The 12,590-nt window shown below is 29.1% G+C and overlaps 1 protein-coding gene across 1 annotated transcript in view; it reads right to left on the reverse strand.

Moving 5' to 3' along the window:
* The window catches only part of LOC106468336 (vasculin-like), a 37,865-nt gene that overhangs the window by 2,555 nt on the left and 22,720 nt on the right, over positions 1-12,590 (reverse strand). Inside the window, exons 9-15 of the mRNA XM_013928754.2 lie at positions 12,092-12,205; positions 11,265-11,401; positions 10,233-10,286; positions 8,863-8,946; positions 6,716-6,895; positions 2,952-3,076; positions 313-415 (exon numbers count right to left, since the gene is read on the reverse strand). Of these exons, the coding sequence (XP_013784208.1) occupies positions 313-415; positions 2,952-3,076; positions 6,716-6,895; positions 8,863-8,946; positions 10,233-10,274 (534 nt within the window). The 5' untranslated portion in view covers positions 10,275-10,286; positions 11,265-11,401; positions 12,092-12,205. The remainder of the gene's footprint in view (positions 1-312; positions 416-2,951; positions 3,077-6,715; positions 6,896-8,862; positions 8,947-10,232; positions 10,287-11,264; positions 11,402-12,091; positions 12,206-12,590) is intronic.

The following is a 12,590-nucleotide window of genomic DNA, read 5'->3' on the forward strand; positions in this document are numbered from 1 at the left end:
TTCACTTAAAATAGCTTTGTAAATGTATTCATATAGCTATTTTAAGTGAAACACCTAGAGCCTCAAATAAGTTATAGGAAATAAAGATTCTTTGCTTTTCAGTAATCAATGTTGTTGTTTTTTTAGTTTTGTTTTCTTAGAATTATACAGACTAATACAGAGAAAGAAAAACTGATGGTGGCAACACTAATCATATTTACTTAATCAGTATGTAGCAAGGTTGATTATTCAAACTAAAAAAGAAGTTTAAAAGTAAGTACTTTATGTTCCATGTCACACACACAACTGTATACATATGTATGACCAAATTACCTTCTGCGTTAAGTTGTGAAACTCTTGCAGTTCTTCTTCTGTAAGAGGTGCATAATCATCATCATCTAAACACTCTTCTTTCCAACCCATTTCTCGAAGAAGTCTTTCATTAATAAGTTTAAAGAAAGTTAGAATATCAGTTATATATTAGAAAATAGGATGACAAATGAACAACTTTTTTTTTCTGAAACAATTATATGTTTAAAGGAATATATTTCTCTATCCTTAGTGTATTAAATATAAAAAATAAAATGGATAAATGACTCAATTTTTTCCAATGCTTGTATTAATTCCAGCTACAACACCTTTGAAAAATTAAATCAATTATTCTAAGCAAAAACTTTAAGATCTGTTGTGGTTGATAAAAGAAACTCAAATAAAACAACCAGAAAAGTTATTTTTATGACTTGTAGTGGGAAATATTAACCATAAATAGGATAACAAAGGTATGCAAGCAAACATGATTTACCTTTTTGGATCTTATGAAAGCCATCAAATACATAACCCTCCAACTGAATAACCCACATTAAGAAAAAAAATCCATCACAATTTATTTTAATAATAATGTATATTTCACAAATATTTATTTGTGTATTACATGGGGAAAATTGAATGACAATTTACACATATGTGCAAATTTATTTACTATAAAATTATCCCATTAATATTATTTTAAAAGTTTGATTCTTATAGTGATAGATGCAGAGCTGAGGAAAATAATTTCATTTGTCCATAAGCTCACTCACATCTTTGTGCATACCTTTGAGATCACAAACCATTACACAGGTAAGCCTTTAATAAAGAAAAGGGGGAGGGGATGCATTGAAAAATTGCATAACTGTTTGATTCATTCTGTAAGCTTGTGCCTGTAGAAGTAAGTGGATTATCCTGATTTCTTATAAAAGGTACGAGTTTTATTAATACAGTTTTACTATTCTTGCTTAAACAAATGATTTGGTTACGATACATATAAGTGTGAGAATCAAAAACGTTTTCTGCCCCATTAGAATAAATAAAAATATTTAAAAAAATGAGGGCTTTCATCATGTTGTAAAGTTTAGGATTATTGCTTGATTACATAAGCTGCTGTCATACTGTTATATTAAAAAATTATGAATATTTCTGGTGATCACTTGGCTCGTGGCATGAGATTGTGTGATGCAACATGATGTTTATTTTCCCTATGCACTCCTGCTGAATTAAATGTTTTTCACAATAAAATAAAGTACAATAAAAACCATAAAAGTAAATTAAAGCAGATGTAAAGATGTTAGAAGTTATAATAAATAAGTGTAATTTGTCTATTATAAAAAAAATTCATATTTCTCCATTTTTCATTTTAACGTACAATAATGATTGCACCTTTCACTTAGAGTGACTCAGTAACAGCTTTATAAATTTACAGACAAATCTTTAGTAAAGATACTTTCCTAAAAAATATTTGTACATTCAGTTACAGTAGGTACAGTTTCATAGTCAGTCAAAACAGCTTAGCACGTACACAGACTTAGGTAGTTTTACATAATTCTGTGTGATCATTTTTTTTAATGCTAGATCTGTAAACATCTCCTTATTTACCTTTTGAGAGGTATACCTGGTGTACAGTTTCTTTACCATATTTCTAGAGCACCAGAAAACCTGTGTTATTTCATTATGAAAGCTGACTCTTCTCTCAAAAATGAACCAGAAGATGAAGTTTGTAAATACATCAAATACTCTCAAATTGACATTATGTATATAAAACACATCATTAAGAATGATTTCTGGGATTAACAAGACCAGTTGTGTTAAACATTGTGGGTGTTCACTGATAAATGTGTTTTCTTGATGCAAGCAAACATAATGAAACATGGACTATCTTTGTGACAGATGAAAACTTGTGTTTCAAACTGTCATTGTCCATTTTACTGTAGTAAAAAGCTGTCCTGTGAATCTAATTATATCACCAGCATTTTACATAATTTCAGTTTCTTCAACAGAATGATAAATCATTGATATTAGTCAAATAAATTACAACTGTTCTACTGTTGTTTTTAACCCTCACTGATCAGTATTGTTTCACATTTCTCTTCTTTTATATATATGGGTAGATAAAAATATGTTTTATATATATATATATATATATATAATAATCCCATAAAGGCTTTACTTTAATTGTGCTTTTATTGTTTTTATTGTACACTAGAATTCAGGTTTTATGGTTTTCTTTCAAACTAAGATGTTTTCAACTATCTTTTAACCAAAATTGGCAGTCTTGAGGCATACAGAAATTTCCTCTGTACTCTGCTCTCCTTAATGAAGTTTTAAGCCACCTATCAAACATCAAAAGTGGCCAAGGGAACTTAATAAAATATACCTGCTAAACAACATCTTGTAAAAGGCTAAATGAAAATTATATCAATTCACTTTCATAAAATGTTTTTGTCAAAATGTAATTGAGCTACATTAAATTGTTCTTTCAATGCATATACTACTGATACATTACTGCTCTACGTATAGTAAATAATCTACCAGCACTTAAGAAGATACATCAGTAGTAATTAACTAAACACTGCAATATTGTTAACACTTTTACAAGATGCAAAATTTTACAGATGCTAAAAATAAACATCTTCCTTTAACAAATAAGCATACACTACCTTTCTTCAGCTTCAAGGGAACTTGAAAGCATATTGGTATCTTCAGATTCTTCTTCATCTTTGATTGAAATCTTTTCAATATTAATTCCATTCACACAATGTTCTCTGTCAATGTCATCATTAAGCTGCAACACAATTAACACATATAACCATTTAAAAAGCAGTTCAAACTAACATACATGAACACTGAAAAACATGTTGAAATTAACACAAACATAAAAAAAACAGTTCAAACTAACACAAATAAACACTAAAAACATGTTGAAATTAACACAAACATAAAAAACAGTTCAAACTAACACATACACTGAAAAATGTGTTCAAATCAACCCAAACATAAAAAACAGTTCAAACTAACACATACACTGAAAAATGTGTTCAAATCAACCCAAACATTAAAATATATTCAAATTAACAAACAAAAACAATTAAAATGTATACAAATAAACATTGAAAAATATGTTCAAATTAACACAAACAATGACAAACTTGTTAAAATTCATGAAGAAGGTTCTAAAAGTGAACTTTTTTTTTAGCAAACTAACAGGTGTAATAAGTAATAAAATAACCCCATTTTTTTGCAACACACTTTAAATAGCAGTATTCTAACTTATAAGAAATGAGAAAAATAATAGCAAGCATAGAAATGTGTATTAAGTGTTCATTTAAATATTGTTAAAATTAACCTTACAATCTAAGCCAATTATAAAGAGAACTTTCATTTTTCTTATCACAATTTGACAGTAAATGCCTGGAAGACTGAAGCATATAGGGAAAAAAATTCTTAAATGTTGAAGTCTAGAAAATAGGCTTATCAAACAAATGTCAAGAAAGTCTCAAATTCTTTGGTGATTGGCCTATAAATTAGAGAAGCCTTAGTCTGGTAAAATTGTACTTAGGAATATTTAGTAGTTTCTAATAGGAGAAATAAAGCTGGGAAATGAAATGTTTTATGTTAAATTACAGTAAGAGGTAATAGAACCATTTAAAAAATGACAATTTACATTTAACTATTAATACTTGAGCAAAATTTGCTTAAAGTATAAACTGATTATTGTTCTACAACACAAGCCAACAGCGAGATTTTAGCCTTATTATGAACTGGTAAATTACATATTTTTTGAGCATTTACATGTTGTTTTAAAGATTGATCTACCTCTTTTTTATTTATTTTTTACAAAAGTTTTTCTGTCTTGTACTTATTACCATTACACTTATAAAAACATGCAATGTAAAAAAAAATCAATAAGGACATGCCAGAATAATGTGGCAAGAAGCTCATTATTATTAAACAATTTATTCAAATTGAAGTATGTATCAAATAAGCATTTAATAATTCTATGTAACTTATTAACATCAACTGAAACCCTTCTAAGCACTAATCTATACAACAGCAGACTAATAATACAGACACAGCTGGTTCATGATTTGCACCCATACAAAACCCATACCAATTCTTTCCCAGGGCAAAATGAACACTCTCAGCCACCCTACTTACAAAGTTTCATTTTCAAAAACAAAAAGTTATTGCAGTCAATAAAAACACTGAACCAGCACTTCTTCATTCACTGTAAATAAGGCCATAAAAATCAAGTAATTGTTAGTATTAATTAATTTATTTGGACTATCACCACATTCTTTTAAAGTTTTTGTAGTTTTTTTTAATGCACAAGCTTTCAGCTCAATTACCTAAGTCTTCTACATATGCAAGACATTTAATAAACAATAGGATCTAATGGAACAAAATCAAATCACAAGTTGTAGTGTAATGAGAAAACAAGAAGTTTCTTTGCAAAAAAAGCATGAAGCCTAATAAGCTGAAATAAAATAATGTTACAAGGTCAAAAAACATAGCAAGCAATACTATTATTGTGGTTTTTTATGTTAAAAGATAAAATCAACAGTAAAAATAAAGTGAGATCAAGAACAACTAAAAATAATAATAAAATTAGGTTACTTTAATAACAGCATTAGAGTCAATGCATTGTTTGTTTTTTTTAATCAAAGGCAACCAGCAAGTATGAAGGGAAAATCCATAATTTTGGTTAAAGTAATTGTTAGTTACAGCTTGACCAGCTTTGGCATAATCACAGTTTGAGTGAGATACATATAACACAGGGTGGTTCAAAATTATCATTCCTGTTTTAATATTTAGCATTAGATAACTAAAGAAACACAATCATGCAGTTTTCAACATCTTGTAGCCCAACTCAGTTTTTACTGACATGTCAGTAGACTTGTATGTGTGCACCATTAATGGCTTCCAGCATGTCTAACCAATATTCAATTTCAGTCCATGTTCACTGCAACACATGTCCACAGCTACAGTGGTGATGCCATCCCTTATCTTGGTCTTTAGTTTCATGATGTTCGCTACAGGTGTGCAATACCCAATGTCCTTAACATACCTCTAAAAAAATTGTCTGCAGTAGTCAATTAAATAAAACATTTAGTGTAATAGTATCATTACTATAAAAAGTAGGCTTAAGTTACATCGACAGCAAAGAAAAAGAAGACCCAGGTAAGTACTTTATTTCTTGTTCTACAAGTGTATTCTTTATTTATTATTACAAAAGTAACCAAACTGTAAAAACCAGAAAGATAAAGAATAACAAAAGGTAATCCACAATAGCTGTGGCATTTAAAATTCTTTTAGGCAGGATTAGAGTAAATCTATGAGACTTTTTTCCCCTTTTTATTAGCTATATTTTTGTGCACCAGCAACACCAAGCATGGGGCACACTTATACCCGAGTCAATTTTATAACACATCAGAATCTCTACCAGCCTACCATCAAATTGAAATTCTTTCAGGCAGGATTAGAATAAATTAATCTACCAGACCTTAGGTAAAATCAAATACATCAATCAAAAGGGTTTGATCTCCTGAGTCAAATACTGTAATTAGATCTCAAATTGGTCAAGAGATGACTAAAAGTTTGTACATGAAAAAAACTCTGAGCCATTCTATGATTCACTCATTTAATAATAAAAATTCTTCATGAGGTATGCTTGCAAGTAGCTTGTGCATTATGCAATTCTATAGGGTTCACCGAGTGATATACAACTTGTGTGACAAGGTTATTAGTTAGACGTGGTTGAATAGGCAATAAAACAATAAAATTAAGTATAAACAGATGTATACTGTTACAAGCTTAAAGATAATCTAGGATAAACAATTGTGGTTTTTTTGTTACAATTTGCAAAGAGAAAAAAGGGTAATTTGGAATTATTTCCCAATTTTTTTAAGGTGGTTACGAGGTCAAACTGACTGATCCTGTATATTTATAGTATTGAAAAATTACAGATAACTTGTAAATTTTTTTTTAAATACAAAACAAAAACAAATTTTGATATTCATATGGAGGGATGTGATTACTCAAATGAAATTTTAAAATTTTCTTGTGTAGAAAAGTATTTTTAATCTTAAGATGAAAATCACTTTGCAATCGAAGCAGTCAACAGTCTGACACCATATAATTACAGACAAATTTTTGGCAAAAATACTTTAAAATTTCTGATTTTTTTGTCTACAAAAGACTTAATGTTTACTGAAAGCTTACCAAATTTCTTGAAAATGTAATAAGCTCTTTCAGACTCATAGTATGTATACAAAAGGACGTGTAAAATACATAAACCTGTTGTAATAGGGTAAATACTACGTGAATCTGTAGCAGTTTCAGAGAATTAAATAATGTTTTTTTCAATTTCACAAAACCATGAGAAAAGCATTTACAGAGAAAATTTTCATGGGGCTTTAAATACCTGTGAGAGTTCATTCTCATCAGTCTTACTTCCACCGAGTCTTTTCTGGTAATTATCATCTTTTTGATCTAATTCATTAATTTCACTCTGTAGGCCCTTCAGAAAATCACTTTTGTTTCCTCGTGCTTTAGGATTCTTGATGAGGATTTCCATGTGTGGTGGAGGAGTTGGGATGGATTTCTAGGTAAGGTAAATAATGATGTCCTCTAGCCGTTTATATTTCAGGGTCATACATTTGTAATAACTTATTATTAAAAGAAAAAACACTTCTATTTCTAATATCCTAATGCTTAAATATTTCATAGTTATGAATGCTAGTTTTACATGCATTGTTATATACATATATAAAAACGACAATCACCTTCACACCAGAAAATGACTAACTGACAATATTTTGACTCATTATATTCTTAACAATGTTGCACAATTTATATTAACCCTCTTGCTATGGGCATCCTTTTCTGCCCATTATGAAGTTCTATTGAGTTACATTCAAAATTTAATTACTTTCTTATCATGGTATATGAATAAACTTGGGATAAAAATATAGCTAATAATACACATGTTAGTGTTATACAAGTTTTAAGTTCTTAATTTTATAAGGCAATATTAAAAAAAAAATCCTCAATTCCCCTACTATGATAATTGTGACATTTGCTCTCTAGGTATTCCCTCTTCCCTAACTTATTTACCACCCCCTCGAAGAAGTATGAAATTTAACGTAAATTACTTATTTTAATGTTATCAATGCTCTGGTAAAGCATAATTTTTATAGCCTTCACTTTTATTTGGTTACAGAGCCATAAACTAAAAAGTCAGACACCTCTTACTATGCCCACCTGTCACATCCTCTCTTTCACAAATTACCAATAGTTCTCTGATATTTAATACTATATTATTTATAACAAATTGAAAGTCAAAGTTTTAGTCTCTCAAATGATGCATTATATTACATTGTTTTATTTATTATTATAAAAGTAACTAAAATGTAAAAATTAGAAACTTTTTAGGTTAGATTGGGTAAAATAAAGAAAAATAATAATAAAAATATTTCACAAAGTACACTCATAAGCAACTGGCAAGTAGCCCATGCATTACATAATTTGATAAAGTAAAGTGAGCTACACATTTGCCAAATGTGTGGTGACAATATTAGTTAGACATGGTTCAAAGGCAATAAAACAATAAAATTTAAGTAGAAACAGATGTATATTGTTACAAGTTTTAAGCTATTTAGGATAAAGAAATGTAGTTCCAATTTGAAGTCATTCTAGAAAGAGACAAAGAGTAATTTAGATTTATTTCAGATTTTTTATTAGGGTTATGAGGTCGGTCAAATTAATCAACCTTGTAGAGAGTTAGGGTAGAGAAAATAACAGATAAAATATAAAGTTTTACACACAAAAAAGTGAAATTTAGTTAAAAGAATTTAGAGAATAAGCAAATGAAATTTAATGGTTATTCAGATGAAAAAATGTATTTTTAATCTTAACATGAAAATCCCTTTGCACTCAGAGCAGTCACTGACTCCATATTTTCATGGAGAAATTTTTAGTGAAAATACTTCATTAGAAATTCTAATTTAGGTTGAATCAACCGAGCTTATAGTGAGAGAGTTAACTGTGACAATAAATAAAAAGTTTGCACTACTTACACATTAAATGTAGTCAAAAGGGGTATAATGCGAGTTTTTACATTTTATAAAAACATTTAACTAAGTAAATAGAAAAATAGCCTATTTCTATTGTAAGTGGTAATTTACAGACTTTCTTGAGTCTACATTATACTTACTGTTATAGGTTATTTAAATGATTTAAAAATAAAACTGCAGTAGTACTAACTCATCTTTAATTTCAATTATACGTACACTCATAATTAATGCTGTATTAAATGACTTTCAAGTTTATCACTGTTTTGCAAGTGCACATAAGTTTTGTTGAATAAAATTGGCAACATTTTAAAATTAAAATCTTGTGTTTACATAACACTTAAATTTTAAAAAAATTAAGTTATATCAATGTAAATTGTGGTATGCAAACAAGTTAACATTAGAGAAAAGAAAATACTTTAATTTTATAAAACCTGAAAAAAAAATAATTAAAAGCAAATGTTGAAATTCTAATTCCAGAGAGAGAGAGTCAAATTACAGATCGACTTGAGGAGCTTGACAATGGCTGAGAAGCTGTGGCACTGTTCAGTCTGGTAATTCCAAATCCATTGGTCATTGTTTCCTAATTAAAAAAAACAAAAAAGCAACTTTTTAAAAACTAAACCATCCAACTTAAATACTACTACCATTTAATCTTTTCTTGTTAAGACTAGCAAGTGAAACAGAGAGAAATAAATTTAAACCATCTTCTCATCAATAAATTTGTATTCCAATATAATACAGTAATGTTCGGTAACTATACAAGAAATAAATTATCTAAATTTCACAGATATTTCAAGTGGTCAATCTAAAGCACATACAATAACATCAAAGACTAACTTGTCCCATTTTACAAAATATCTTGACATTGTTCATTCTAGAGAGTTTCCACTCAAGCTTAAAGATTACAGAACAATTTAGTTCTGTAATTTTTTAAACATTAAAAGCTTGTCTAATTTTATTAACTTTGATTTATGTTTCTGTCTAACAAAACACAATGTTTCTTTAATTTAATTTTATAATAGCTTCAGCCACCCAGCGTAACTAGAATTAGTATTTTCAACCTTATGTACACGTGTGCCAGATGACCAGGTCATGTACAGTTATGAGTAGTTCAATTGTAGGGCAATATCGAATCCCAGCCAGTATAATCAAAAACAAATTCTTCCTTGAATACAACAGCAGATTAGTAGTTGAAATGTAAGACAAGCTAATAAGTAATTAGTATATAGCAAAAAAAAGTAACTGATCAATAATCAGATCTAGGTGATCGTATAGGCTAATAATTATGAGAGCAACTGGTATATGATCTCCACAACCTTAATGTGAGCACCATAATTTGATATTGAAATAAACCATAAATACCTTCCCATGCTTCTTTTCAGATATTTAAAAATTGTCTATTCCACACCACCAGTGTATTTGTATGTAAATGTTAATTATATGTCTGGTTTAACTTAATGATTATGAGAAGAATGTCTAAGCAATCAAATGCTTTAGTGACAAACGTTTTTAACTCAGGTAAATTAAAAGCACTAAAAATTAAGCTCATTTGCATATCTTACACAATTATTTTTTTGCATCACACCTTCTATAACTATCAGAACTCACTTTTGATGACAATATCACACCTTCTATACCACAACTCACTTTTGATGACGGTATCACACCTTCTATACCACAACTCACTTTTGTTGACGGTATCACACCTTCTATACCACAACTCACTTTTTATTACAATAACACAACTCACTTTTGATGACAATACCACACCTTCTATAACACAACTACTTTTGATGACAATACCACACCTTCTATAACACAACTTACTTTTGATGACAATACCACACCTTCTATAACACAACTTACTTTTGATGACAGTATCACACCTTCTCCAATTGGTTTCTTCATCTGTGAACTTTGCTAAATAACAAGTTCAAACATTTCAAAAACATGTCACAGAATGTTCACATGTATGATCAACTGAAAATATTTATTTCTCATAAAGCATCATTTACCAATTATAAAAGCACTGTTCAGCTAAGAATTCTGTTGAGTTGAGAGACAATTAGCACTACATTTAGTTTTTTTGTTTTATTTAGATCATTAAGACATTCCTTATAGTAGTAGTAAATATTTTTGAATAAGGTTGTTTTAACATTAAACAACCTTATTCAATTATGTATCACCTGCCTAGTGTTGGCTAACAATATGAAGAATTAAACTATGACGGAATGCTACAAGTTCTTCAAATAACTATAGAATGATAGGTTTCGTTTTTGTGAGTGTAAAACACTTAAATACACCAGTAAATATTTTTTTCAGATTCAACCTACTTATTGAATGATACATCAATGTCAAGTACTAAGACAACTGTATTTGTTTTCTTACATTTTTTAAAGAAAATCTTTAGTAAAATGTCCTAATTGTTTTTACTTTTAAAACAAATATACTATGAATGTTAACTTTTGTAACTTATTTGTGAAAAATTACTTTCCAATACATACATAAGATGTATAAAACAAGTCCCCAAAAAATCATATATTCACAACTTGTGAACTGTCACACAAATACTCTTGCAATCATTTTTCTTCAACATTTGATTAGAGCTTAAATGTAAACATATATATATATATATATACCAATCACCTTTCATAAAAGAACTTTATTTAGCTGCTATAGGTGAAGCCCAAACATCTAAAAAGTAATGAAGGATTTGTTTCAACAGCTGTTTTTGTTAAAAAAATTTGAATACTGAAGTTAGACATTTCTAAATGAATTGCTCATACATATAATTCTTTTAATACAATAAGTTGCCATGTTATTTAATATAAAATTTTCTTTCTTGTTATCAGTCACACATTGACTTTAAATAAAGATACCTGTTTGTTGGGTTCTTACCTTAGCAGGAACAAGAGCCTTGTAGAGTGAGTACCTTGCTTGACTCAAATCACTGGTTTTACTACCTTGACTCACAATAGCAGCATGAGAACTTGGCTTGGGACTATTTACAATGTCACTCAGAGAAGTGATGACTCCTTTGTAAAAAAACACAGTAAAATTTCATTGATAAAGCAAGGACATTATGACAGTTACATAGTATACACATACTGAAAAAAAGTCACAAAAATATGATTGTGAAAGAAATATCACAACTACTGATGCCATTTTTAAAATTCACCTTTTAGGGACAGAATTATTTTTAATATAAAATTTGAACTACTAGATGACACTTAAACATCAAGTCTTATTTCTTTTGTACTATATATCTCAATGGACTTGAACTGTTTTTCCATGCTTACAGCTCAAGTGAAGATGCTAAAAGACTGCCTAATGTGATTTTTAAAACAACTGAACAATTTTGCAACATTGTGGTTTCAAGAAAAGGAGATACATAGAAAGCAGAAAAAATTTCCTTTCATTCAACTATGGAAATCACAGCTTAAAATTGTCTAAACAAATTGTTTATCTAAAATACATACAAAAATTAAACTTGCTTTTATCTATTTTTTGTTAAGTACAAAGCCACACAATGGGCTCTGTGTTGTGCCCACCACAAGTATCACAATTTACCAAAGAGCCACTGGAAGAGAGGGCATTAAACTCACTACTAAAATATCTGTCTGTTTTAGTTCTTTTACCTCCCTTTAAGAATATTTTGATGTAAGAAAACAAAGATTATGGGTGTTAAACCAAAGAAAACATTATATCTACTCATTCGCACATACCAGATGAGGTCTTGCCTTGTACTTCCGATCCCAAGTCAGTTTTCACAGATCTTTGCACCAGATGAATCTTCCTACTGATAACTGTTCCATGTACTTTGGCATTCCTTGGATTTTCTGTGGAAAAGCCTCTATCGTTATCATCAGGGACAGAAAATGAAACACTAATTTCAGTGGTATAATAAGATCACAAGCCTAACTTTGTTAGTAGTAAATCCTAATATATCACTCTGAATTTCAAATAAAATATCAACAAAACACATTCTTTAGAATGGCCTGATATTATTATCAACTGAACAAACTTAAGATATTGATGAAGGTAGTGATATGTAAGGTAAGATATACTGCACCAAGTTATAAGTTAATTTGAATAGGGTTATGTAGATAATCATTAATATATATATACACACACACACCTGGAAAAAAGTTAAGCACCCCCGTGTTTTTTTCAAGTGATTCAGATTCGACGTTCTTGTGACTGATTATAAATTACCATTCAATC

This window comes from Limulus polyphemus, unplaced genomic scaffold, assembly GCF_000517525.1.
Source record: "Limulus polyphemus unplaced genomic scaffold, Limulus_polyphemus-2.1.2 Scaffold2969, whole genome shotgun sequence".
Lineage (NCBI taxonomy): Eukaryota > Metazoa > Arthropoda > Merostomata > Xiphosura > Limulidae > Limulus > Limulus polyphemus.